The 25,028-nt window shown below is 40.1% G+C and overlaps 1 protein-coding gene across 1 annotated transcript in view; it reads right to left on the bottom strand.

Annotated features, from left to right (window-relative positions):
- Positions 1-385: 385 nt before the first annotated feature.
- Positions 386-25,028, bottom strand: part of SUCLG2 (succinate-CoA ligase GDP-forming subunit beta) — a 125,378-nt gene continuing 100,735 nt past the window's right edge. Inside the window, exons 10-11 of the mRNA XM_084269811.1 lie at positions 9,399-9,519; positions 386-2,358 (exon numbers count right to left, since the gene is read on the bottom strand). Of these exons, the coding sequence (XP_084125937.1) occupies positions 2,243-2,358; positions 9,399-9,519 (237 nt within the window). The 3' untranslated portion in view covers positions 386-2,242. The remainder of the gene's footprint in view (positions 2,359-9,398; positions 9,520-25,028) is intronic.

Raw genomic sequence — 25,028 nt, 5'->3', positions numbered from 1 at the left:
GCCTCTGGTTACAGGAAGTGATCTAAAACCCCCAACATTCAAAAGTACAAACCCCAAGAGTTTGCAACGTTCTCCATAAGACACCCCACCATTAAAAATGATGCTGTTCTATTCTGCATGTGGCTAAAAAGGAATAAAACCTGTGCACACAGTCATTAGCCTACCTATAAGAACAGATATATAGAAAGAGATAAAAAAAATTACTTTTTTAAATAAAAAGGTTGTCTCTGAGAGCATGCCAGGGTTACCCAATGGAAACTAAACTCCTCTGCATTTGATCCCACCCACCTGTAACAAAATGCTGACTGGAAGAATATAAAAAACAACAGGCAACTTGATCAACTTTCTATTTTATAGAAAGGGCAAAAATGACCAAATGGGTTCATTTTTACATTTATTTGACAAAACGGCGTACACAGTGTTAATCTCTGTAAAGCAATAATCATGTACACCCGGCCCGAACGGGTCTGGAGACCAGGAGTTAGGGACACAGTGAGCGACACATTGCATGAACACTTCTTCCACAGAAGGCTTCGATTTCCAGTATTAAAGTATATAAAATAGAGTGTGAGGGTTTTTTTTATTTATTGTGGTGAAGTAAACATTTCTTCCTTCAAGGCAGTGAGCCTGTGTACCTTCACGAGACCTGCTAACGACACCCTCCTTCATTCAGTCAATAAGTACATACCTAGTGGCATATTTATTGCTAGAGTAATGGTCAGACATATATTTTTTTCCTTTGAGCAGTATGCAGAGAGAGGAATGGAGGAAAAAAAAAAATCCTACAGTAATTGATGATAGCAACCTGTCCATGCTATTTGTGTCAAGAGCCAGAGATTAGTGCAGATAATTTATTTTTAATGTAACAGTTTTAATGGAAATGTCAGGAAAAATTTATTTACATTTTTCTAAGCAGAACACGGTATTGATTAAAGCTGCACAAAAGTCACAATTAAGAATTTATTAGACAAATTTTTACCTCTCTGCCCATTGACAAGAACAGATCATAATATCCACTCATTTATTCACTGTTGGGATTTATTGATGATTTTCAGCATGGAATTCCTGCGCCGAGCAAAACTTGTACTGAGTTCTTTAGTTACACAAGCCATTTGGTATTGTCTTCTGTTCCCTGAATGAATGATTTGTGTAACTAACAGCTTGAATTTTGACTGTTACTAAAGAATATATAATCAAAATAAATCTCGGGCAGTATCAGAGTACAGAAGCTTACTTTTTTTTCCCTTGTACGTATTTTTACTGATGCCTGAGAAATCAAATACTTTAAAAATGGAAAAGTTCATTTGTGCTTTATTCCCAATAAATCAGAAATGGTTTTTTTGGAAGCTAAATCAATTGAAGAATTGCTCCTGACAGAAAACTGCTTCAGGTTCTCATCTCATTTGAAAACTTCACAGCAGTGACATACTTCTGAAAGAGGTTATTTTTAAAAAGTTCACAGCCATTTTCTTAGTGGCAGACACGTCCTCCTCGAGCTCCCTGCATGGCACCGTCACACCTAGAAATACTGCACCTCATTTCCAAAAGCTAGAAAATAAAGTGAATCACATTTCGCAGGCTTAGAGGCACAGTATAGGAATGGAAAGTCCTTTTGCTGCCAACTATTCGATCCCTTTTCCTATTGTGAGGTATATACTTTGGCATCTACAAAAAAAAAAAATCATCTTAAGGCAAAATGTGTGATTTCTAAAAAAGAAAATAAACATTATTCATTTGGATAAAAATAGATCTTGTAAGCACAATTTTTTTACATTATTGTAAAAGACCATAAAAAATATAAACCCATTCCAACTTTGCTGACTCTTTACAATATAAAAAAATGAATGAAAAGATTGTAAAATAGGTGAACTACTTGTGTCTGATTAAAGAAATATCCTGTTGGTAGGAGTCAATCAGTAATTATTGTCTCTTATCGGTGACAGTTTTGGAAAGAAAGCAGAAAAAGAGCGTTAAGGAGTGAAGTATTACAAAGTGAAGTATTATTTCCAACAATCCCAAGTAACAAAATGACCAAAATTCAATGAAAAGATACAAACTTTTCAAGAACTTAGCTGCAAAATTTCTGGAGCCTGATGTGCAAGCCTATGGCCCGAGTGTGCCATGTATCACAGATTAAGTCCACCAACACTGAGGACTGAAAACCTCACTAATCCTCTCTGAAACAACAGGAATGATGCCTTCTGAGACACACATGCTTTCCAAGAGAATAATCCTCAAGGTGTTATTTTTTGGCCACGCTAGCCACTGCCTTCTTTGCTGCATCCTCCAGGTCATTTGCAGACGTGATGGGCAGGCCGCTTTCATTCAGAATACGCTGGGCTTCATGAACGTTTGTTCCTAAAAAAGAACAACAGCTACAATTACTGATCAATATTAATGAGTAAATAAGCTGCTTCTATTAAATCTCTGTAAAAGCAGCTCATGCTTCAAAGCAGTTCAGTTTAACAACAGATTTAACGAGTGGTTCAGGGTGTGTTGGGAAGAAGGAGCTCTTATTTTCAGTAAGAACGTTGACAGACAGTGCAGTTGGATAATAGCACTTGCATCCACAAGAGGAACTCTGTGAAGATTGGAGGGTCAGTCCAACACCCACCAGAGTCAGTCGGGATATCCAGCAAGAGCAGTGGATAATGGATCTCGTATCAGGCTGGTAAAACCCTCTGAAGAGTTAATGCATTTATTAACAACAATCAGGTACAGCTAACCAGCAGTCAGTGATTCAACAGTAACTGAAATTCACCCCTTTTATCTGACAGCTGCAAAACCAGCTATTGAAAAACAAAGGTTTGGGTAATCCTGAAAAATCTAGCTGTTTTTGAGCTGCTCTAAAAAGGGGGTTTTTTTGTATTTCTATTAAAAAAGGGGAACACAGAGGAGTCTGAAGCGTTCAGTGTGTTCCCTCCTCTGCTGCTGCACTAAATTATCCCATGTTGAAGGAGACAGTTCAGCTATAGAGAGCACAAAGAGCTCAAATTTAGCCAACTGACTACATGCACCCCATAAATTAAAAAAACCCCACACATTTAAAAAAACTATTCAGGAAAGCATGTTTTTCCTGTATAGAGACAAGCGCATCGCCTTCACGTTGGCTCTGGCTCACTCTTGTTGGAAAACAAAGACAAACAGTTAAATATGAATTCTCCAGAGCTTTCTCCAGCAAAGCCAAGCAACAGCTTTGCTCTCCAATATGCTCTGCACCAGAGAAGAATTTGGAGTCAGATACCCCTCTCAGGATGAGGAAGCCACACTTTGGGATCACACTGCTAGTCACAAGACCCTGGATCACACCCCCTGCAAGAGCTGGTCCTCTTCAGGATCAATTCTACGCCCCTCTTCCACATCAAGTTCCTTGTTCATTTGCCATGTCAAAATGCTTAATTACTTTGTAATTCCTAGACCTAGCAAAATGAATTTTAATTATATTTGGAGCTATACACTAATTATACCCTTAATTATTAACCAAGCAAGGAGCATACTCCTTACTGTGCAACTTCCAGAATGCTCATTTTTAAAGGGTCGTTTTGCTTTTCTGGCAGCCTTTACAGTGTTTGAAATTGCACAGAGAAATTCAAAAGTCTATTTCAAGAGTGTGCTGAGTGAGGTCAGGACTCCCATTCCTGGCACTCAGAGACCAAAGCCAGCTCTGTCGCAGCAGGTCCCAGCGCTCTGTGATAGGAGAGGAGGTATCTGGAAGAGGAAGGTGGGGCCCCATCTGCTAACTGCTTAAAAGCCCTGGCAGAAGAGGTCATGCTTCCCATCCTCATGCAGAGGACAACAGTGGGGCTTGGGTAGGAAGGTCAGAGACATCTGAAATGTCTCTGACAGGAGCGGGAATTGGTTGTATAGTAACTGCAAAGGACTTTTCCTACAGAAAAATGAATATTGTGGGGAAAAAAGGGCATAATATTTGATTTTTTTTTTTCAACCATAATGTAATAATATAATATGGAAACTGCTAATTGCCAGTACAGAGCTGTACAGGGAAGTTCTCTCTTAAGTTCCTCACATTTCTGCAGCGATTCTCAAGTCTGGAAGGTTTTATCTATTATTTAGATACTGATGTGATAAACATTTAAAACACTCAAGATTGTACCAATCTCTCAGATAGGATTCTACAAGACAAAGGAAGAAAAAACAAAAGAAAGAGAGAGAAAATTTCCTGGAAGTTTTCCCACAAACTATTGTGATCTTTGTGACAGCCATATAATATTTAAAACTAACTTTTGCTCTTCACTAAGTGGCCAATATTAATTTACGAACAGGTCAGAGTGGGAACAATCCATTGGATCTGTTCTGCGCTGCATTGATTGCTCTACACACCGCTTGTCTGACATGCATCACAAAATCAATACAAAACACAGCCCCCCAGGAAGGGAGAGGGGAGTTCATGCAGAAAAATGAAAATATGAAAGCTGGAAAAAACCCCAAATGATCTCACTGCAGTCAAAAGAGTAAGGGTACACTTTGGATTTATTAAATAAAATACTCTTTTATAGGCAGGCCATACAGCTAAGCATGTTTTTTCAGCATGGATTTCCTTTGCTGCAATTTTCTGGTTTTAAGGATAGCTTTTATCCTGCTGTGCTAAGTACTTTAGATATACAGAGAATCCCAAAATTATAATGAGACCCTGCTCACAGCAGAGGAAGAGATTTCAAATTAAACATTCAGGAAACACTGGGAACATTAAAGAATCTGCAGAGGGTATCATCTTAGTGTAGCAGCCATTAAAATAAACAAATAAATAATCCCATTGTTCTGACATTAACCTCCTGCCACTGGATGGTGGCAGAGAACTGTAAACAGAATCCCATGCACAGGCGCTCAAAATAACCTGCCCTGCACCTACACTGCAGCCAGCGGAGAAACACTGAAAAGTCAGAGGACTGAAGACCTGGGGTTGTGGTTGCTGATGGTTTTTTGTTTGATTTGGGGCATTTTGTTTGGTTTTGGGTTGTGGGTTTTTTTTTTAACTTGACTGCTGTTAAAGTAATGTCTTTCTGATAAGAAAAAGAAGTTGTTTCCTTCTGGCATGTATTACTGTTGCTGACACTCCATGGAAAAACAGGAGAGATGCAATTTTATCAGCAAATGCTTTCAGGCTCCTATATTTAAATGCCCTCCTCCTGAAACCTGGGTTCTGCAACCGCACCTCTGCGTACGCAAAGTCGCTCACCCTGACACTTCTCTTGCCTTGAAATCTCTGCTACCACCAGCAAAGCAAATCAGTTTCACAGAGTCACCAGGTTGGAAAAGACCTTTGAGATCATTGAGTCCAACCGTACCTGTCCTATGCTAAACCATATCCCTGAGCACCTCATCTACCCGTCTTTTAAACACATCCAGGGTTGGTGACCCTCCCTGGACTGCCTATCCCAGGCCCTGACAACTCTTTCAGGGAAGAACTTTTCCTTCACATCTGATCTGACCCTGCCCTGGTGCAGCTTGAGGCCACTTCCCCTTGTTCTGTCACCTGTCACCTGGCTGAAGAGACCATCACCCACCTCTCTACAACCTCCCTTCAGGTAGTTGTAGGTGGTGATAAGGTCTCCTCTCACCCTCCTCTTCTCCAGGCTGAACACCCCCAGCTCCCTCAGCCACTCCTCATATGATTTGCCCTCCAGCCCCTTCCTGGGACTCACTCCAGGACCTCAATGTCCCTCTTGTAGTGAGTGGCCCAGAACTGGACACAGCACTTGATGTGTGGTCTCACCAAGGCCGAGTATTTAACTCATTACCTAAAAATTCTAGTAGTAAATATTCTATCTAAGCACGTTTCTCTAAACTGCAAGATTATAGCAGCACACACTGGTACAAATGAGCCTGGAGGACTCCATAGATTGACTATGCAACTTTGAAATCTGTCATTCTTCTCTCTTGATGGGCAAATTGGGATACTAAAAACCACAGGCATACATACTAAACCATATTTTTGAGCAAGATAAACAAATTGGAGCAAAATTTCCCTTGTGTGTAAGAGATTTCTGAGTATTCTTTTAAAAAGACATTTGATTCTGAAGAACACAGAAGGTCACGAATCACACAGCTGAGAATGTATCGGGAAATTCTGGATTCAGACATTTGAACAAAAGCCAACTTGCTTCTAGCAACGCTCCAACTTATTAAGCCATTCTAAATCCTCACAATTCTTCTTGTCCTATGAGCAGAGAAGCAGAGAATTCATTTGTTGAAAGACAGAGAACATAAAACTTCTAACATAGGAAGAGGACATCTAATTAACAATTCTTTTTTATTCTTTCCTCTCTTCATGTAACTCTGAGCTACATAAATGAGAGAATCAAGGTCTGACTCGCATTCGGCTCTCCTAGTTAGCTTTCACAAAACTTAATTGAAGTAAATTACACTTTAAAAGGGGAAAAAATGCTGCATAAACCCCAAAGTAGTTAATATCCTACATCTGTAAGTGAGAAAATTTGGAATATGTGGTTTCTCCATTTGTCCACGAGCCTTTTAAACAATAATAATCCTGCGTCTCAGCTGGCCAGTTCTTGCCTTATCAGTAAGGCAAGTAAATACATGTAATTATAAAGTTACCATTTTCTAAGAGGAGAGTAATCCTTTCTTTATCCACTGCTAAAACAGCTTGTAATTATTATACAACCGAGAACAAAGATTCGTCCGCAGAATCCTGCTAAATCAAGACAGATTTGACTGATTAAAACTCTAGTCATCAAGACATTTGTAATACAGTACATAGGGGCAAAGAGTCCTTAAAGTGCAGGTCACAAATCTGTTAGATTTATGGGAATAATCATGAACCTTCTGTTGGAAAAACGTTCAAAATGGAAATCCAAGGCAGTGCTTGTCCCTTTTTCTCCTTCTGAATTGTAAAATGCTATCGGTGATGTTTTAAAAAGTCTTGGGTAGCCCTATTACTTCCACAGTACTCATTATTAATTCAAAATCCTTATATGTTTAGATAACCTGGTGTGCCTTAGTTCAAAGAAGAACAACGAAGATGATTAAGGATCCAGAGGGACTGATTTCTGAGGAGAGATTAAAAGAACCGAATATATATATATAGCTTGGTTGGGTGATTAAAAAGGCAGAGAAAGCAGGGCTTACAAGCTAACAGTTTCTAGGTACAACATCTGAAGGCTGTAAACACCACAGCTCTTCAGTCAGGATGAACTGATGGGTAACAGAATAAAAGAAGGAATTACAAAACTTTTGAGATCTGCAAAAGTGAGAGTTTGCTGTATCACACCAGGAGAGTTTCCTAAGGAAAACGTGGTACCATCATCTCAGGAATCAGCAGGTAGTGGAGGAGAAGTGTTATTACAAACCCAGTAAAGAGTGAGGGAATCATACAACGATGATCAGCAGAGGATGTCTGCATTACTGTCTGTGTTCCACATCCTGAGGATGCGGCTTCAGCCTCTGCGGATGAAGCAGCACAGGGCTCTCAAAGGTCACAGGCACAAGAGGAACCGACACCATGCAGCCACCTCTGCAGGGCTTTGCGCAGCCCCCAGCAGCAGCCCTCCTGCTTCACACCTCTTCCAGATGAGCTCCACAGTGCAGCAGCACTGGGGACTCTCCTCATTCAGCCCAGGGGCTGCTTTGCCTCTTGCAATCTCCCAGAAGTCACGTTTAAAAACAATATTCACCCTTACTCATGTACAACCATGGAAGTATTGAGAGTATCAGAGAAAGGTCAAGAAAACCCAGTGGCAGATGTAGCAGACTGCAGGTTAAAATGAGCAAGTTGATTTTCTTGTTTCTCTTACACCAGTTTCAAACGTTCTGACAGAAGCAACTTGCCACTATCTTGATCATAAGGAATACTAACAGCTCTTCCCATATCTCCACTTAAAAAATAACAGCTACAATAGAAGAGAAGTCTTGCAGATCCAGCAGATAAACTTTTTCACAGCTGTGACAGACAGGAAAAGTTTTTTGCTATGACAAAGAGCTAAACAACATTGCCTAGAGCTGGTACACAATGAGATTTTTCTTATTATGAAACTTTCCTGCTTCTAACCAACACCCATCAGTCTCTTTTTCATCCATATTATGCCACCTACTTCCCCTCTTGTGGCGTTCAGTGATGCTGCATCATTCAAACAACATTTTCATAATTTCTTCCTAAAAACCCATTGCAGAGTATTTAAATTCCCCTGAACGTACCAGAGGTAAAGTCTCACCCGTGTTAAACCAAGAATGCACTCTGGAAAGAGTTTGAGCTGTGAAATGCATGGCAGAACTTCTACAGGATGCAAAGGCATGTCACAGGCTGTGGTCTCCCCTGACGTGAACTATGTGTCATGTGCAATGTGGCATGAGGAGGAGGGATGGGAAATCCCTGGTTTCTCCTGAAAGATAAAACAAGTACCCCTCTACCCAAAGGAGTAATCTCCTGGCGACTTTATATTTTGAAAAGGAAAAATCTGGTGTATTCAGAACTGTTTTCCTCTCCCTTCCCCATCGCAGCATTAAAAACCACCCGGTTTGTATCTGAGGTGCATAAAGGGATGAGTTGGCTCCTTTCACCACCAGTGCTGAGCAACAGGGCATCTCACGCTCTTCACATACACCCCAATGTGAATATTGATGCTTTTGAAGAAGAGGCCTTAAAACCAAAAAGAAACCCAAATGCTAACAATCAGAAACCCCTCTATTTTCTAAACCTACTCAGAAAAAACAGAGCTGTGTGCTGCTTTCAATCAGAGCACTCCTCCATTCAACGGCAGAAGAAGAATCGACCTTCCTCCTTTGGGGTGCTTCTCAGAAATTAGAGCCTGAACTCCATTGGCCATTATATTAAAGCCAGTAATGGCCAGAGAGTGCTCTTCCTTATCTCTCTATTACCTTTTTGCTTCCAACTTAACAATGATGGATGTAGTAAAAAAAAAAAAAGTAATTCCTTACCATTACCAAATTTTCTGGATTCTAATGGATTTTAGCTGGACTGGGTATTTGGGCAGGGGAACACTTCACAGTAATCTCTCTCTCACAAACACCCTTTCTAACATCTTTCTTTTAATTATGATATTGGAGTACATTTAAGAAAACTTTATGTTGCTGCAGGTTTAGCAATAATGGAATTGCATTCAGTAAAAAATGATTTGGAAAGGAAATACCTTCCAGTAAATAGAAACTTGCATCAAAATAATTTCCATTTACATTGCAAATCTTACAAGCAAAACCATAATGCTTTCATAGGAAAATGTTATTGCTTCTAATACCACCAAGGATACAGAAATGAGTAAGGAAAGGCTTCAGGTCACACTGTGGATGGAGAATTGGACTTACTGTGTGGGACTACCCTGTTGAGAGCTCTGAGATGGAAGGAAGGCCAAGCGGGTCACCACACACCCCAGGGGCAATTTTTGTCTGAAACCACCAGCACTCACCTTCCAGTCTGACCACCAGTGGCACTTTCAGCTCTAGTTCTCTGCAGGCTTTGGTAATACCGTTGGCAATAATGGCACAGTTCACGATGCCACCAAAAATGTTTACAAGGATTGCTTCAACCTGAAGGGAAGACAAAAAACAGGTGGGGTTTTGTTTGAGTTTCAGCTTGGTTTTAAACAAGCACAGGTTAAAAGACCCAAAGCAGGGTATAAATTCCCCTCTGTCAGGCAGGTTCTCACTTATGGAAGGTACAAGCTTCACCTCTGTGCTCAGAGAACTTGATTCTGAATCTATTCTTGCTGTAGAATGTAGCAGTGATTAATTGCCTTGCTCTAAACCAGCATGGTCATTAATGTCATAAACACATTGTTACAAAGAAAAGGGGAATTTCTATTGATAAGTACAAATAAAAAGAGATTACACAATCTATATTTTGGATTTTTTTAATGCATTGAAAAATCATCAGAGGTTGAAGCTCAGAAGACACAGTCAATGAATGTGAGGACGCACGTGCAGTGAAATATTCATGTGGCCACTTCACAAAACAATCTGGATAAGCACTTTATCATAAGCAGTACAGGGGAAAAGGTAATATACTTGTCCTGACTTGATGAAGAGGAGTAAAAATCTCTTCTAATTAACAAGTAGAGGCATGCCATGAAGAACATTCATTACAGCAGATTAATTGATAACCTCAAAAACCTGTTATTCATCAGGTTCTGGAAGCTGAAATTCCTGCACCCAATTCACGATTAAATTACCTTTCACAACATACAAGACCATAACACATACAAGTTGTTAATATGGTTTCTTTCCACTTGGTGAGGCAGTATAATATTGTGCCCAAGCTCACATACCAGGCTTCCCACTGTGGCTTACTAAGTCAAGGGACACACCGCACAGACGCAGCTATGCTGCTTCTTGATTCCATGGTGGGGCTAATCCACAAAATTCGAGGTACTCTACAATAAGCTTCACTGGGTGTCACAAACAAGCTTTGCCAGAATCATGTTGACTCAAAAGAAAACAAGATAAAGAAGGGATTAGGTTTGAAGGAACGAAATATCACTGGATTTCACTTGTGCATGATGTCAACCACAATTATGCTTAACTCATTGCACAAGATGAACAGATTCACTTTGCCCACCTCGAGGTAGCCACACTCCTACCAGCACTGAGTAAATTCCCTGCAGTCATGCACGTTTATAGCTCTGCACAATCAGGTTTAATATTTCTCTGCAGACAAAACGTGACAATTAGTTCCTGTGATGTGCAGTCACACACACATGGAAAGCTCACCATTGTCAGTAATGCTGCCATCCACAGTGCAGCAATAAAAAGAAAAAAAAAACCCTCAACTTTGCTTCCTGTATGAAATCAGCTCACCAATATCCTTTAGAAGTACCCTGGACAGCAAAAGCATCCCTCACTGTAAACATATGCTGTGTTTACATGGTGCTATAGAACTCCAATGCTAGCAGAACAGTCGTAAATTGAAGATGGCAATGGGACTATGTCATTGACATCTCTCATCGGTGCTCCCAGCACCGAGTCTTTTCATTATGCCACCCAAAGGCAGTCAGAACTATTCTCATCTGGCCACATGGGTCACAGTGCCAGTTTCTCCTCTCAAGCTTATTCGACACCAACTCTTTCACTGAGTTTTCCAGTGCTGATGTCCTCGGATGCTGCCCACTCCTGCTACTTTCCTCCTCTTATTACCAGCAGTGGAGTTAGCCAGTGAAGATCTGCTCACTCTTCTGGGCAGCCTAAGACTATAAACAGAATTCTCACATACATTTTCAAAGCAGAAAACCTCTCCAACGCTATATAAGTAGAACAATAATTAATTATAAACTCCCTTAAAAAACCCAGTACCCAAATTTCTCCCTTTGAAATTAGGTATGATGATTCAGTCCATGACAACAACTGATCCGGTTATAGCCCCTGCATTTGGCTCATGGCACGGTTTCCTCATCACAGGGAGAGTGCACGAAGTATCAGAAGGAAACTAATAATCCAGTTAAATCAAAACATACAACTTAATTGATTTTATAATGCTTTCTTATAGTTTAGACACGGGCCAGCACTTCAGCACTGGCATTTACCAGCCCAGGGTTTTCTGGATATTAAGTTGGTAAAGCCATTGCCATTATTTATTTGACCTTTCTGTTGTTATAAAAACCTTAAACTTTGTAGAATCTACCAACAGCAAACCCTCAGGAGGCCCCTTCTCTGCCTTACTCCTACTGCCTGTGCACATGCAAACATTCTCCGTATTAGGGGGTAAAAACTTGTAAAGTAAAACCCAAGCCCTTCAAACCCACATCACATTAACCCTTCTGGTAAGGAGGCAGCTATGCAAAGCATTTTGATGTTAAAAGACACTAATGATGTATTCCATCAGCAGGACAAACCACAGACGCTGTTCTGCTTTTCTAATACGTGCTCCTAACTCAGGGACTTTGCACCAGGCATGCGACAGATCAACTTAACCAAGTGTGTTTACATTATTAGAGATAAGGAGGAGGATTTTATGCCCAGTACAGATATTTTAATTCCTAATGCAGACATTCTCATTTAAGGATCTGCTTTTCAGCTTTCAAGCTGAATTCTAATCAGGTCTTCTAATCCATTGGCAGCAAAAGGAAAAAAAAAAGTTGAAGGAAATTAGATGCAGCTTGGATAATTGATGTTTGTATGCTTGGCTTTAATAAAAATACACTGTTAAATTAGAGAGGAGTCTAAAAGGATTCAATCAATAAGGAACTGAATCAGGTAGAGAATTCAATCTTGGGTTTTATTGTAATCTTCCAAATAAGCCAAAAGATCAGTCCAAATGATGCTGAGATTCACTTTAACTCCGCTGAAATTTGTGAACATTGTTTATATATGCTTCTGTAGCCTGACTACATCGTGCATTTCCAGCTGAAAGACCTTTAACATTCAAACCCAGTAGATGGATGAAAAGGATTTCAGTATTTCATCTGCACAGAGAATGCACAATCTCTGTATTATTTAATTCTGTAAGAAAAATAAACCTCCCATCATATACCAGAACTGTTACATATGAACACGCTCAGTATCCAATGCATATAGACTGTCAGACATATTAAGGAGGGGGCAAAATGTCTACATACAGGTATCTTGACAGCATGATTATTCCAATAACTATTTTTATCCAAGAGCATGCCTTATGAAATTCTTTCTTATTTCAGCAACATCATTAAGGAAACTCAAGAGAGCAGCATTTTCACAGGTCAGCCTTTCCATCCACAGAACAGTCAACAGATGTGAAATCACCATCAAACGTACTCACAACCGATGATGGGCTCTGGAGAAACAAGGGAACCCAGGACAATATGAAGACATCCCTGTCAGCAGCAGGAATGGCCCACAGTCAGACAGGTCTGAGCACCGGTGTGGGGAAGTAAAAGGGATAGAAACTAAACAAGCGCTGTGTTATCACAGTGATGGTATTGAATCTCTGCAAATACTGGAATACCCATTAATCCCACAGCTCCCAAACAATGCATGGACATGTATACATGCAGACAGACAGGTAGCCTTTTCTTTCTTTAAATAAGAAATCAGACATATTTATGTACAGCTGTATCTATATAAAATCTACGTTGCTTTATTAATAAAACTAACGGGTTTATTTTTATTTCCCTTCTTTTTATTTTTTTTTCCTCTAAAACTTTCTTAGCCTTAACAAAACGCTCACTGACACCTGATCATCCTACACTTAAGGATCAGCACAGACAGCACCTATAAAGCATTCCACCTTTCCTGCAGCCCACTTAATAAATCTATACACAGGACGTCGCGCTGTCTGCAGCCGCCGCGTTCCAGTCTGCCAAAGATCCTTCAGAGTCCACACTAACACCACAAATTCACTACACAAGAAGAGAGAGAAGAACTTGACACTTGCAAGTTGAGCTGTTAGGTCCCTTTCATCTTCACATTATGCCACCTGATGCCAGCAAGAAAGAGTTGCAACAGTTCTCCAACAATATATTAGCGCCGGCGGGGGGATGCACGCCGTGTGACTCTGCATCTCTTCCCTTGTGTGCACACACGGATGCAGGAACACTCACACAGTGCTATCAATATTGTTATGAAGTCACCAATGTGATCTCTGACCTTGCTGCAAGCTGTCGCTCTGAAACACGACCCATTTACTTCAGTTGAAAACCAGCCGCTCAGCAGCTGTCAGTGAAACCACATCTGCAGCCAATTAAAAGCTCCACCAGCAAAGAACCTGCTTACAGTTTGCTCGGATTGAAATCTGGAGAAAACCCACCTTCACACTTCAAGCTGACTAAATTCATTTACTGACCACTCCTCGCTCCTTCATCAGCCAAAACGGCACTCAGAGGCCACGAAGCACACTACATTTGACAACTTTTCTTCAAGTTTTCTTCTCCACAGGTCACATCTACATGGAAGACAGTGGGTTTGCATCATACACCTGGCAAACGTGCTCCTGCGTGGAGGCTTCTAGCATGTTTTAAATAACACATTCTTAACTAAAACTTCTTTCATGCCTCCCCATCCTTCTGGTCAGCGGGGTCTAATTTTGTATCTGCAAAACCACATTTTACCAAACAAAACCATGAAGTTTCCTGGAAAGAAACAAGAAAAGCAAGCCAACAGCATCCTGACAGGTATTTTGTTCCTTCTCTCCTTCCTTTCCTCACATAACAAACACCAGTGGAAGGACGATATCTAAAATTGCTCAAACACACCACAGAGCGTGGGGGAGCTGACACTCCAGGATGCTGGGTGGGACACAAGCCCTGAAGTTGCAGATGTTTCCCAGGGGACAGGACACTTTCCAAACCCTCCCAGACAAAGATCTGTTCCCTTTGTCTTTCCAGAGGTAGTAGGTATATTATGAAAAAACCCAAACCACTGTGTAAAACGGGATGCATTGGTCTCTGCTTTGAATCTAATAAGGTGCATCTAATCCTTCCCATTATTCCACTGGCCTTTATTATTCACTCCTTCACAGTGTACAAAACTCGTTTCAAAGTGAAAGCAGCACATTATCTCCAACTCTCAATACCATGTAATAAAAATGTAATAAAACACAGATGCTACACACTTGCATCTTCACTCCTATCTCATTCTGCTCCCTCTGATAAGTCAGATACAAACATTTTTAAATGCCTCTGTATTATTATAACTCGGACCACGGGTCAAATGTAACTTTTTCTTATCCAGTTTTGAAATATTACTCTATTCCTCTCACTTTTTATATCAGACATTTGAAAATAAAGATTAAACCTACTGTACCAGAGCAGTGTGAAAAATCTACGAACAGAAATCCTTAAAAGAGCCACTAGAGGACACTGCAATTCAATGCGGGAAAGGAATGTAACCATCTCCTTGGAGAGATGAGCAGGGCTGGTTTTTCTACTTAAAGCCAAACTATCTCATTTTACTTTGTAAGAATGATGCAAAATATTATTTTGCCTCTTTGGGATGGAATTCTGAAAGTGTGAAGTCGGTAAATTTAAGGATGCTGAATCAACAAAAAGGAAAGTGAGAAAGCTTGGAGGTGGGGGGGAGAAACACTGACAGAATGCAATCCTGAATGCTTGATACAATTCTGAAACAGGTCAAGGTTTAAAATTCACTAGTAATACACCCTTATGCCACAGCAGGGAAGGAATGCTGATGAATTCCCCCCCCCAAAAAAAAAAAAAAAGAATCCAGAGTTTTGTGTCTGGGGGGCTGGCTGACAGGTAGGAAAAACACATTCATTTTTTTCTTCAATATTCCTTTTTTTTTGGCCTGTGTTCAAGAGGGTCCTGAGGAACCCAAGTCTCATTGAGAGCAAATGCCCTGTTTCTGCTACGTCCAGGTGTTGCAGGTTAAGCTCTCTTCTTGAGAGGCTGGTGAGACAGCAGCAGCCGGGCTATGTACCTGCCCTGTGCCAGAGGCATCCCATTTAGCAATGCAACTCCTTCAGCGCCACACCGAGTCCCAGGCATCACATTTCTGCAAAATCAAAACTCTGTTGCTCCTGTTTCTGCTCTGCTGAAGCAGTCACCCTAAAGCCCTCAGTTCTTCCTGCTCACAGTAAGTTCAGGACACAGAACAGGATACAATTTTATTGGCTTTTGCTGCTTTGAAAATAATTCAGCAGCAATCCTCTGCTAACCACCAGATCCAGGCTGTGGGGTAAGAAAAGCAGACAGGTAAGCAGGGCTCTGTCACAGGGAGGGCTCTGATGCCCTCCGATACCAACGACAGCTCCTGGAATGGACCACTGGGAACATCTCCATCCTGGGATTTTGTCTTGCTCCTCTGTAGCACTGACATAAGAAAATAATTAAGGGACCAATGCTCATTAAAGCAATGGTATGAGATGAAACATGCACTGGCAGATAATGCAGCCCTGTATGGTATTGGTACCAGCCACTGGAGACCCTCCTTCACAGAGTCATGAGGAGCCCGTGTTTTGGGAACAGAAACATTCTGATTCTAGGCACACAGACTCCTTCAAACACCAAAATTTCATGGCAGGCAGCAACATGACCTTTGGAACCTTCCTTTTAATACTATTTTTCAGTGAGGCAAGTCTTGCATTGAGCTGGTTTTTGGAATGTTGTCCTTGTCTGCAGGACACATGCCACGCTCACCACAACCACGCCAACATTCCCGCGCAGCGCCCGGTGTGTGACCACGCTTCAGACACGCTTGTGAAGATGCAAACCATCCCATGCTTCCTATGCCTGTGCTGCTGCCTGGCAAGACATCAGTCAGCTCTGGTCCAGAAACCCTATGCACCACGCCAACACAATCCAGAGCATGAGCTAATTAATCCTACTTCAGAACGCAGGGAGAGCAGGCAAGTGAGTGTGACCACACAGGCTTGTTCTTCCTCTGATAGGAAGCACAACCACCTCCTAACGTAATCCTTAGTTATGATAATAAAGGACAAGAATAAGGAAAAAGTGAGAGACAAATGTTGAGACCACAAAGAACTGAAGTATGTCTGAGAATTACGACGACAGCTTTTAGTATTGTTTTGGGGACAAAATTGAGCTGGAAGTTGCTGGAACAACTGCATTTTTGGTGTCAATATGGGAGGATAACTCTCCTATCAGATCATGGTTACAAGGAATAAAAGTACATAAATTTGTTCCAAATATCTTTAGATACCTGAGCTTTGAGGATATCAAGCCCCTGGATGATCAGGGGTCAGGATGGGCATGTATTCTGATGATCAGAATGCAGACCAATCTATAATTATGGGATGATGACTACCTAAATGACCACATACTGCAAGAGCGAAAAAACCACTCATGATCAGTTTTTGTGTGTCAGATGAGAGCACAATATGTCAGATTTCTTTTAATGTCCTCTTCATGCACACAGAACTAGGGTTAGTTGCATGTTTAGGTCTGATATGGGGGATTTTATTCAAGCAAAACCATGATGCACCCACATGGCCCCTCTGGTAGGCATACGCACTGAGCACTGGTCATTATGTACACAGAGAACTCATGTTATCCCACTGCACCCTATCAGCATGACCAGTTATAGACACCCTCCAAATCCACTCATCCAAGACAAGTTTATATAGTAGCATGACTGCAAGTACTTCTTCCACCACAGCCAAGTCTATTAAAATTGATCCAATATTTGCTGAATTTTGCCTCTGCACTTCAGATTAATTTCTCCAAGGCACAGCACACAGTCTCCCTATCGTTCTTGGTGTCTGAAGTTCAAATTAGATTTTTGTTAAACAATAATCAGCTTTCTGAAAAACAATGGAGTGATGTGATCATCATTTAAGCAATGTGAGACAATAGGTACAATACGTAGCACGTGTTCCTGTTACTTCTGCAACATGCTATGCCCTGGGGGGGATCTGTGTACAGTTTCATCATACTTTATGAGGTGTGAAAAGGCAAAAGGCCAAACGATTTTAAATCACTTCAACTCAAAAAAATGTAGTATTCCTCAAAAGGGGAAGAACCTGGGGAACACAGATATATGATCAAAATGGAACTGGTGCAGCACACAAATCACAGCACAGGATGCTGCCAGATGAATTGTCCAAATAAAGTTAGTTTGGCCAGTGAATTGCAGTGTGTTACAGACACTTGGCAAATTAACAAACCAATGATGCAATCACAGATATCCAGGAAAAGGCTTGACTAAATAGAATTGTTGATTTGATATCTAGTTCAGGTTTTTGAGTTTATTTTGCCAGCCAGTTAAAAAGGTATGTATTATAAATTTGGAAACATCTTAAGGTGTGCCTTCTCTCTACCTGCTGGCCATTGATTTGGCTTTGACATAAGTCCAGCCAAATATCTCTTATTGTAAGCAGTGTTACTTTATAATTCAGGGAAGAAAAAAAACCCCACAACAAAGACCACCCCCAAAACCAAACCAACAAACTAACCAAACAACCCCAAAACCAACCAACCAACAAAAAATAAACAAAACAACCCCCCAAACAACAAAAACTCCACACTAAGATCTTGATGTGAAGAATGTTTAAGAACAGCCAATGAAACTTGTGGCTTCAAAGAAAGCACATTTTAACATGTCACTTCAAAACTATTTTAAAACATTAATTTTTGAATTTTTTTCTGGAGTCTCTACATATCTGATACTTATGTAGCCTTCAAAAGCCACTCTCCAAAAGAAGGCAGATAAGAATACCCACAGGTCTACTAGGCATCCAAATCTCATGCTTGTGCTCTCAAACATCTGTTAACCATTATCTGGAAACAGTAAAATCTAATTTGTCAAAGTTGGTGGAAAAAGTAATATAACCTCGAAAATGGCTTGTAAATGAAGCATCAGAACCAGTTTCCAAAGACAAAATGAGGTCCTAATAGAATGGCCACGTACCCAACGTTAGCAACCAAAGAGCCTGATGAATATTGCTGATTCCCTCAAATACAAAAAAACCAAGGCAAGTCAATCATAATGGATTTACATGCTCAGGAGAACAAAAGAGAAATAATCCTTATTCTTTAAAGGAGACTTTCATTTTCTCCCCGTATTGAAAGTTGGGAGCTCACTTTACATTAAGATTTCATCCTCTGTTTAAAGGCAGATGAATCCAGGGGTTGGAATTCTAAGAGAGACTCCACGTGTTGAACAATTTACACCGTAATACATTCACAACACCACAGTCATCTCTCATTTCTTTTTCCCCATCATTGTGTGTTCAGCTCTACAGCTTGTTTTGGGTAAGGGACAGGCCCAACTACCACTTTTCAAGCCTTCATGGCCAGGGATTTATTTCCTGAAACCAACAGTAATCAAACCCTGCCTTTATTCCCTCTTTAGAAATAGGAATATAAATACTGTATTTGTCTAGAATATCAAGATACTAAGTGATTGTAGCCATCACAAGGGATAAAAAAAAGATGAACAGCAGTTATTCTTCTGCTCTAGAGAGACTTGGGATCTTCCTATTTTGCCCCCTGAGAAACATTTCTGACATGTATTCCCCACGCAGAAGAGAATGAAATGCTACAGAAGCTCCTATCTAGGTCACACTTTTTCTTATTGAGACAATGGAAACTTTTAAAAATGAATTCTGTACTTCAAGAAGCTTAATTAATGTATAAAAATGCATTGTCATGGGTACTGAACTGCATATGCACGTCTGAAATCTCCAAATGATTAAACCCCATTCCTTTATGGTAACATTGTAGTCATCAAAAACGTGAATTACTGTGCTCATTAGGTTCCAAATTACTACCACATAAAAGTCAGCTAACTATTAACACATAAGTAAATCAAAATGAAATAGTAAAACTGAGAAAGGTACAAAAGAAGAGCAACAAAGATACTGAATAAGCTTTGTATACAGAAAGACTAAATAAACTAGGACTTTCCACCTTAGAAAAGCAAAGCTGAAGGAGGATACGTAGCAAAGACTGCAAGTAGCAAGAAAAGAAAGGAACAGGGTACAATCTTTTTTGTACCTGACTCTGGGTAATTCTATTTCTTAGTTCTTGCATTGCCACACATGATGAAAATACAAAAGGGGTTATTTTTAAATGCAGTATTGAGTTATTGGGTGAAACTCAGTGTCACAGGATATTGATTATGTCAAAAGCAACCAGGAGTTGAGTATATGCAGTAATAAATGCATGGAAGGAAGGCCACCAAAGACTGGGAAATCAAGGGTATCAAAGATCACTAGAGAGCAGGGGGAACATGGCAGGAAAGTACCCTCACACACTTGTCCTCTTCTTGCTTTCTCCCCTAGGAACCTGCTTTTGGCTGCTGCTGGAGAAAAGGTTCAGATCAAGACAGATCCAAAGCTTGCTCAATCCAGTTGCATTCTTCCATTAAACAAAACATATGCCCACCATCTCTTTATGACAGCTAGACACACCCCCACCCCACATGAAATCACATCATTAATGCTTGAGTCGTACATTCCTTATCAATTTCAATGATTACAACACTGTCTAATCTCAGCAGTTCCCACTTCATATTGTTCAGGTACTGGCCAAATGATTAGAATGGGTGATTCTGATTACTTCTCCAGTCAGTAGATGGGAATTGAAATTCATACCTATGGCTTTGTCCACGTGGTGAACAAGTTTAAGAATAGCTTACGTATACCCTTGTCCTGACCGAAACCAGTACTACCCTCTTCCTCTTGCTTCATTAAGCAACTGGTGCTCAACCAGAGGGAGATGAGCTAGCTCCCAGGGAGCAGGCATAAGTAGAATTAAAACATTTTCCTGACATCTTGCTAAACTCATCCTGCAACACTTCTTGACCAGCTGAAGGAGATGTGGGGCCGATCACTCCCCATCAATTCAGACTCCTTTCCAGTATGCACCAGCAGTAGGTGACCACCAGGACTTGCTCCCACCTAAACGTTAGTGAGAACTTTTGTTCCAGAAATGGCTCTTCTGAAGACTGGCTGCTCTGGCATTATATATTAAAGACATTCAGCTCAGAACAGGACTGCTGAAAGATGGATAATGATCTTTATCTTCTGCAAGGTTTATATAAAGTAATTTAAACTAAAGAAAAAAAAAGAAAAAAGAAAAAAGTGACAGTTTAAAAATTAATGACCAGTAATAACATCCCCACAAATAGGAGGCTAAGCTAAGGACCATATTACTGCAAAATGGGATGACTCAGGGGTTGACAGAATGGTTCTTCATACTTTTTTGGATTGACTGGCTACTTGCAAAAATCATAAAATTCAACTTAACATTTTTTCCTTAAAACAAGAGGGGAAAAATATTTGGCCTGACTCTGACAAAAACAAATGAGTGACGTCACTTTATCCTCCTAATAATTTAACCTATCACCATCATTTTCAGTAAATTTTTTTCACCTATTTTCTGCATTAAAAAAAGGGAATCACCTCCAGAGAAATAATTACTCGATAACGATCTACCAGCCACTTTTCACAAATTTATCGAAGCATCTTGTAATAAAAACAGAGCTGAATGTTTTAACCACAACCCCAAAGTGATATAATCAGCAAATCTGAACTGTGAAAGAAGTTACAGAGCTACATTAAGAAACAGATGGAGTGAGCATAAAACAATCACAGATAAGCCAGCATAAAGGAACTTAAGTTTAGATTAATCAAGGTTGAGATGCTCAAGGCAGCCATGGGGAGTCATACACATTAAAATTAGGAGATGCATGTAAATCACAGTCTACTTCTTACATCTCAACCCAGTTCTGTAGAGAGCAACACATGGAGTTAATTGTAGGTCTCTGCTAGCCATCTTCCCTTGCTTCACAAGTGATTTCGCAGTATGGTCAAGGAAAATATATATGTCAAAAATGGCTCCTAGATACCTGTCAGCTTTAATGAGAATCAAAAAATCTTATGAAGCTTTAAATTGCACACAATGTCAGAAGGAGCCTCAAATAAATGCAGTCATAACACTTGAAACTAGCATGATGAAAACAAACAAATAGACAGAAAATATTCAGTTATAAAGCTGACCATCTATCACACAGACAAAAGCTGTCACTTGGCTTCAGGAGCAGACTTTTTTCTAAATTCAGATTTTCTGCCACGATCAATACACTGGCAAACCAAAGATACAAAGAGCCAACTCCCAAACAAGAACTATTTCAGAACCTTACAGCAGTGCAAAACTCAACTGTAATAATTAATGCTAAGCAAACAGGTAAATCCAGCACTGTCTCATCCCTTTTGATCTCAAAATCAGGCAAGCAAGTACATCCAAAGCAGATAACTTATTCTACAGTTTGGTAACATAAAAGTGAAATCACAGGTTTGTTATCTTCTTGTGGTGACTTTTTTTATTTATTTCACTGCTGGATGATCCACAAACAGGAAAACTTTACCATTGTCAGAATCTATTTCATCACTCAAGGAGCACACCTCATTCTGTGATACACACAGCAATGAGAGACAGTCATGATCTGGGCTACACTGCAAAAATAAAAGTGAATTAAAGTTCCATTATTTCAAAACAAAAGAATACAAATGGTTGTAAGCAAGGAAATTAATGCAGGCAGAAACAGTTTAATACATGTATTGCATGTAGTTTTTGTTAATTACTTTTTAAGTACTTAAGCACAGTAGTAGCTAAAGAGAATTTGAAAGGGAAAAATCCATAAAAAGGTTTCCAAGTGGGTGTTTCACGCTGAGCCACAGTCTGCCATAGCAGTGTGGATTAATCAGGAAAGCCTTGCCTTCGCTTTCAAGGCCCTTAATGGCCCACCATAATCTCATTCCCACCCTCCTCTCTTGTCAAGCACCAACAGTGTAGGTTCCTGCCTAGATTCTGTCCTGCCAGCTGACAGCAGCCACCAGCAAAACGTAAACCTTCATTGTGATTAAGATTCCCTTTTACCGCTCCACTGACACCTTTTAGACACCTACAACCTCCCAAAGCCCTCACAGTGAAGTTTCCTGGCAGCCTGAAACCACTGCGACTGTAGCTCTTCATCTCCATTTTCTGTCTTGGACCTTTCTGGAACCTCAGGGCACAGGTTGCTGCAATGACTTGAAGTCAATTAATGTATATGAATGGAATGAGGAGGAGCAAGACCTTGCCTTTTCACCTAATACAACTTAGTTGTAGTGCAAACAAGGGTTGTCAGCGATGTGAATTAGAGACTTGGTTTTTACACTACGTTGATACACTGGCAGCATGAAGTCCTGGCCCATCAAGGGCCAATACATAAGGAGAAATACTACCAGTCCCAACCACAGCAGTGATGCTGTACTGTAACAGCAATTAACCTAATCCAGCAGCTGAAAAACGACAGCGGTTCCACTGTGAACTACTATACAGGTCCTGAAAGCAAACCCACACGCACTTCAAGCTATTGCCTTTTAATTCACTGCAGTTACCATTTTAGTGCTACAATTCACCACCCCAGGAAAGCACTTTAAACAAATGCAGCTGCCCACCGCAGCAACACGTGGCCATATTCTCACCAGTGCTGGCCCTAAATAGAGACAGATTTATAGCTCCAGGAAGCAAGCAGATGACACGCGGAGGTCCGCTCAGAAGACCTTATTTAAGTCCTTTGAAAGGGATGGGAACTCAGGGGTTCTTGGGGCTGCTTGCAAAGAAGGACAATGGATGAACTCAATGCCTTTGCAACAACTTCTGTTCCAGAAAGGCCTTTTTCTGGGTGAAAACCACCACGTATGCTCAGAGATCTGTGAGAAGTCAGCCCAGAGTGCTCTGCCGCAGTTGGTGGGTATGTGGGGCACTGACACATTGTTGAAAAAAGCTTTAACTGAAGAACTGTTTCTTGATTTTATTATTTGATAAGGCCATCTATCAATTAAGTATGGACACACACACACACACACTAAAAAACCCCACACTGAGAACTTTTCAAAAGGCAAGACACACCTCAGTGCCACCTTAGAGTGTTTACAAAGAGAAAACAAAAGCACTTTGGTTTACTTCTGCCTAATTAAAACATTTTAAAAGAATTTAATTACACCATGCCAAACTACACAAATGTAAAGATCTTTCCTACAGAGAATTAGCAATGAATTGAATAGTGGCAGGGTTCTTTTAATCAAACCGTTGGCAAGCGGTGTGGGTTTCCTGTTTGTAAACAACCATACGAATGCTAAACATATTTATTCACAACTTGACACGAAATACAGCTCTGTAATTAATCATTTCCCTATCTAATTCAGACAAAATAAAAACCCAAACGTGTACCCCTCTCTTATTATGAAATAGTCAGTTACACATAAATGAATAATTATCTGAATTATCAACTATCTACAGATGCACGGCTCTTTTCAGTCCAGACAATGGCATACCCCTGATGCATGCTGGTAATCTCACACACATTCACTTACTCTTTGTTTTCAGTGAGAAAATCTCCTTACATATTAAATAAACTCAATCACGGGCTATTAAAACTATTGTTTCAGGTTATCTATTAATTGCAGGCTTCCCTATCTATATTCACTGCTAAGATGCCAGTGCTCTTATTAATTGAAAAACACTTGAATGTTAAAGGCCAGGGGTTAAGGCTCATTCTCTAAAAATAAGGTACCTCTTAAGCTTTGAAAAGTTGCCACTGGAATTAACTGCTCAAAACCCTGTCATATTTTTAAAACATAAAGGCTGAGTTTCTGATACAAAAAGAAAATATTCATTAGAGCTTATTTAATTTTATAGGCTTAAACAATTTGCACAAATAGTTTGCTTTCCCTATCAACAGATGTTTAGATCTGAAAGGCTGTATGATTATGCTTCCTGTGAAACCTTATTTTCATCTCCTGAAATGCAACAATTAGGAGTCAATATGAAGACAGAACAAACTATGGTGCTTGTGTTAAAAGATTAAATTCTTTGTAGGAATGTTATATTAATCTAAAATAGACCAGAAATGTAATCTGCTGTTTGAATACAGTTTGCAATATAATGGCAGCATTTATATGCTTTTTTTTTTCCTCCACTTAAATGGGAAAAGTAAATTTACAAGATCTTTACAAGCTCATTACATCCACACAGAGTAGAAGCAATACGCAGGAATATCCTGCCAGTGACACCTCTGACAGAGAACAAACAGCTGCTGGTAAAATAAACAAACAAAACCCCACAACAAACAAATAAGGTCACAAAAGATGTGCCAAGCCCTAGACCAGAAGAGCAGGATGCCATTTCTTTCTAAATGCTCTTTTTCACAATAGTTAACCCTTAAATTAAGAAAACACCAACTTCTTACAGGCTTAATACAAGATTGCTCCAGAAGTCTAATACAAACAACTAAAAATGAAGGACTCTGTTTAGATACCTGCAACAGTATAGCAAACTATTTGTCAGTACTGTGAGGAAGAGTAGAAAAGGAGGGGAAATAATGTAACTTCATAATCCATGAAGTAAATTGAATGATTCTACAGTAATTCATTATCAAAGTTTCCTTTTGTTCTTTGTCTTCAGTGCCTGCAGCTTACAGATATACCCATTTATAATCCTTTGCCAATCGCAGGCTGGCAAACTCATTCGAATTAGTCCCTCTACTTGAGCCTATGAATTTAATTCTTTCCACAAATGACTGGGCAACGCTTCAAAACTTTGCTTCAAGACACTGACAAAGTCTTGTACTGTCCCCACCAGGAAAACCAGCCGGCTACGGTGGGT

The sequence above is a fragment of the Gallinula chloropus genome (assembly GCF_964237585.1).
Source record: "Gallinula chloropus genome assembly, chromosome: 12".
Classification (NCBI taxonomy): domain Eukaryota; kingdom Metazoa; phylum Chordata; class Aves; order Gruiformes; family Rallidae; genus Gallinula; species Gallinula chloropus.
This window is presented reverse-complemented; position numbering and strand designations above follow the sequence as displayed.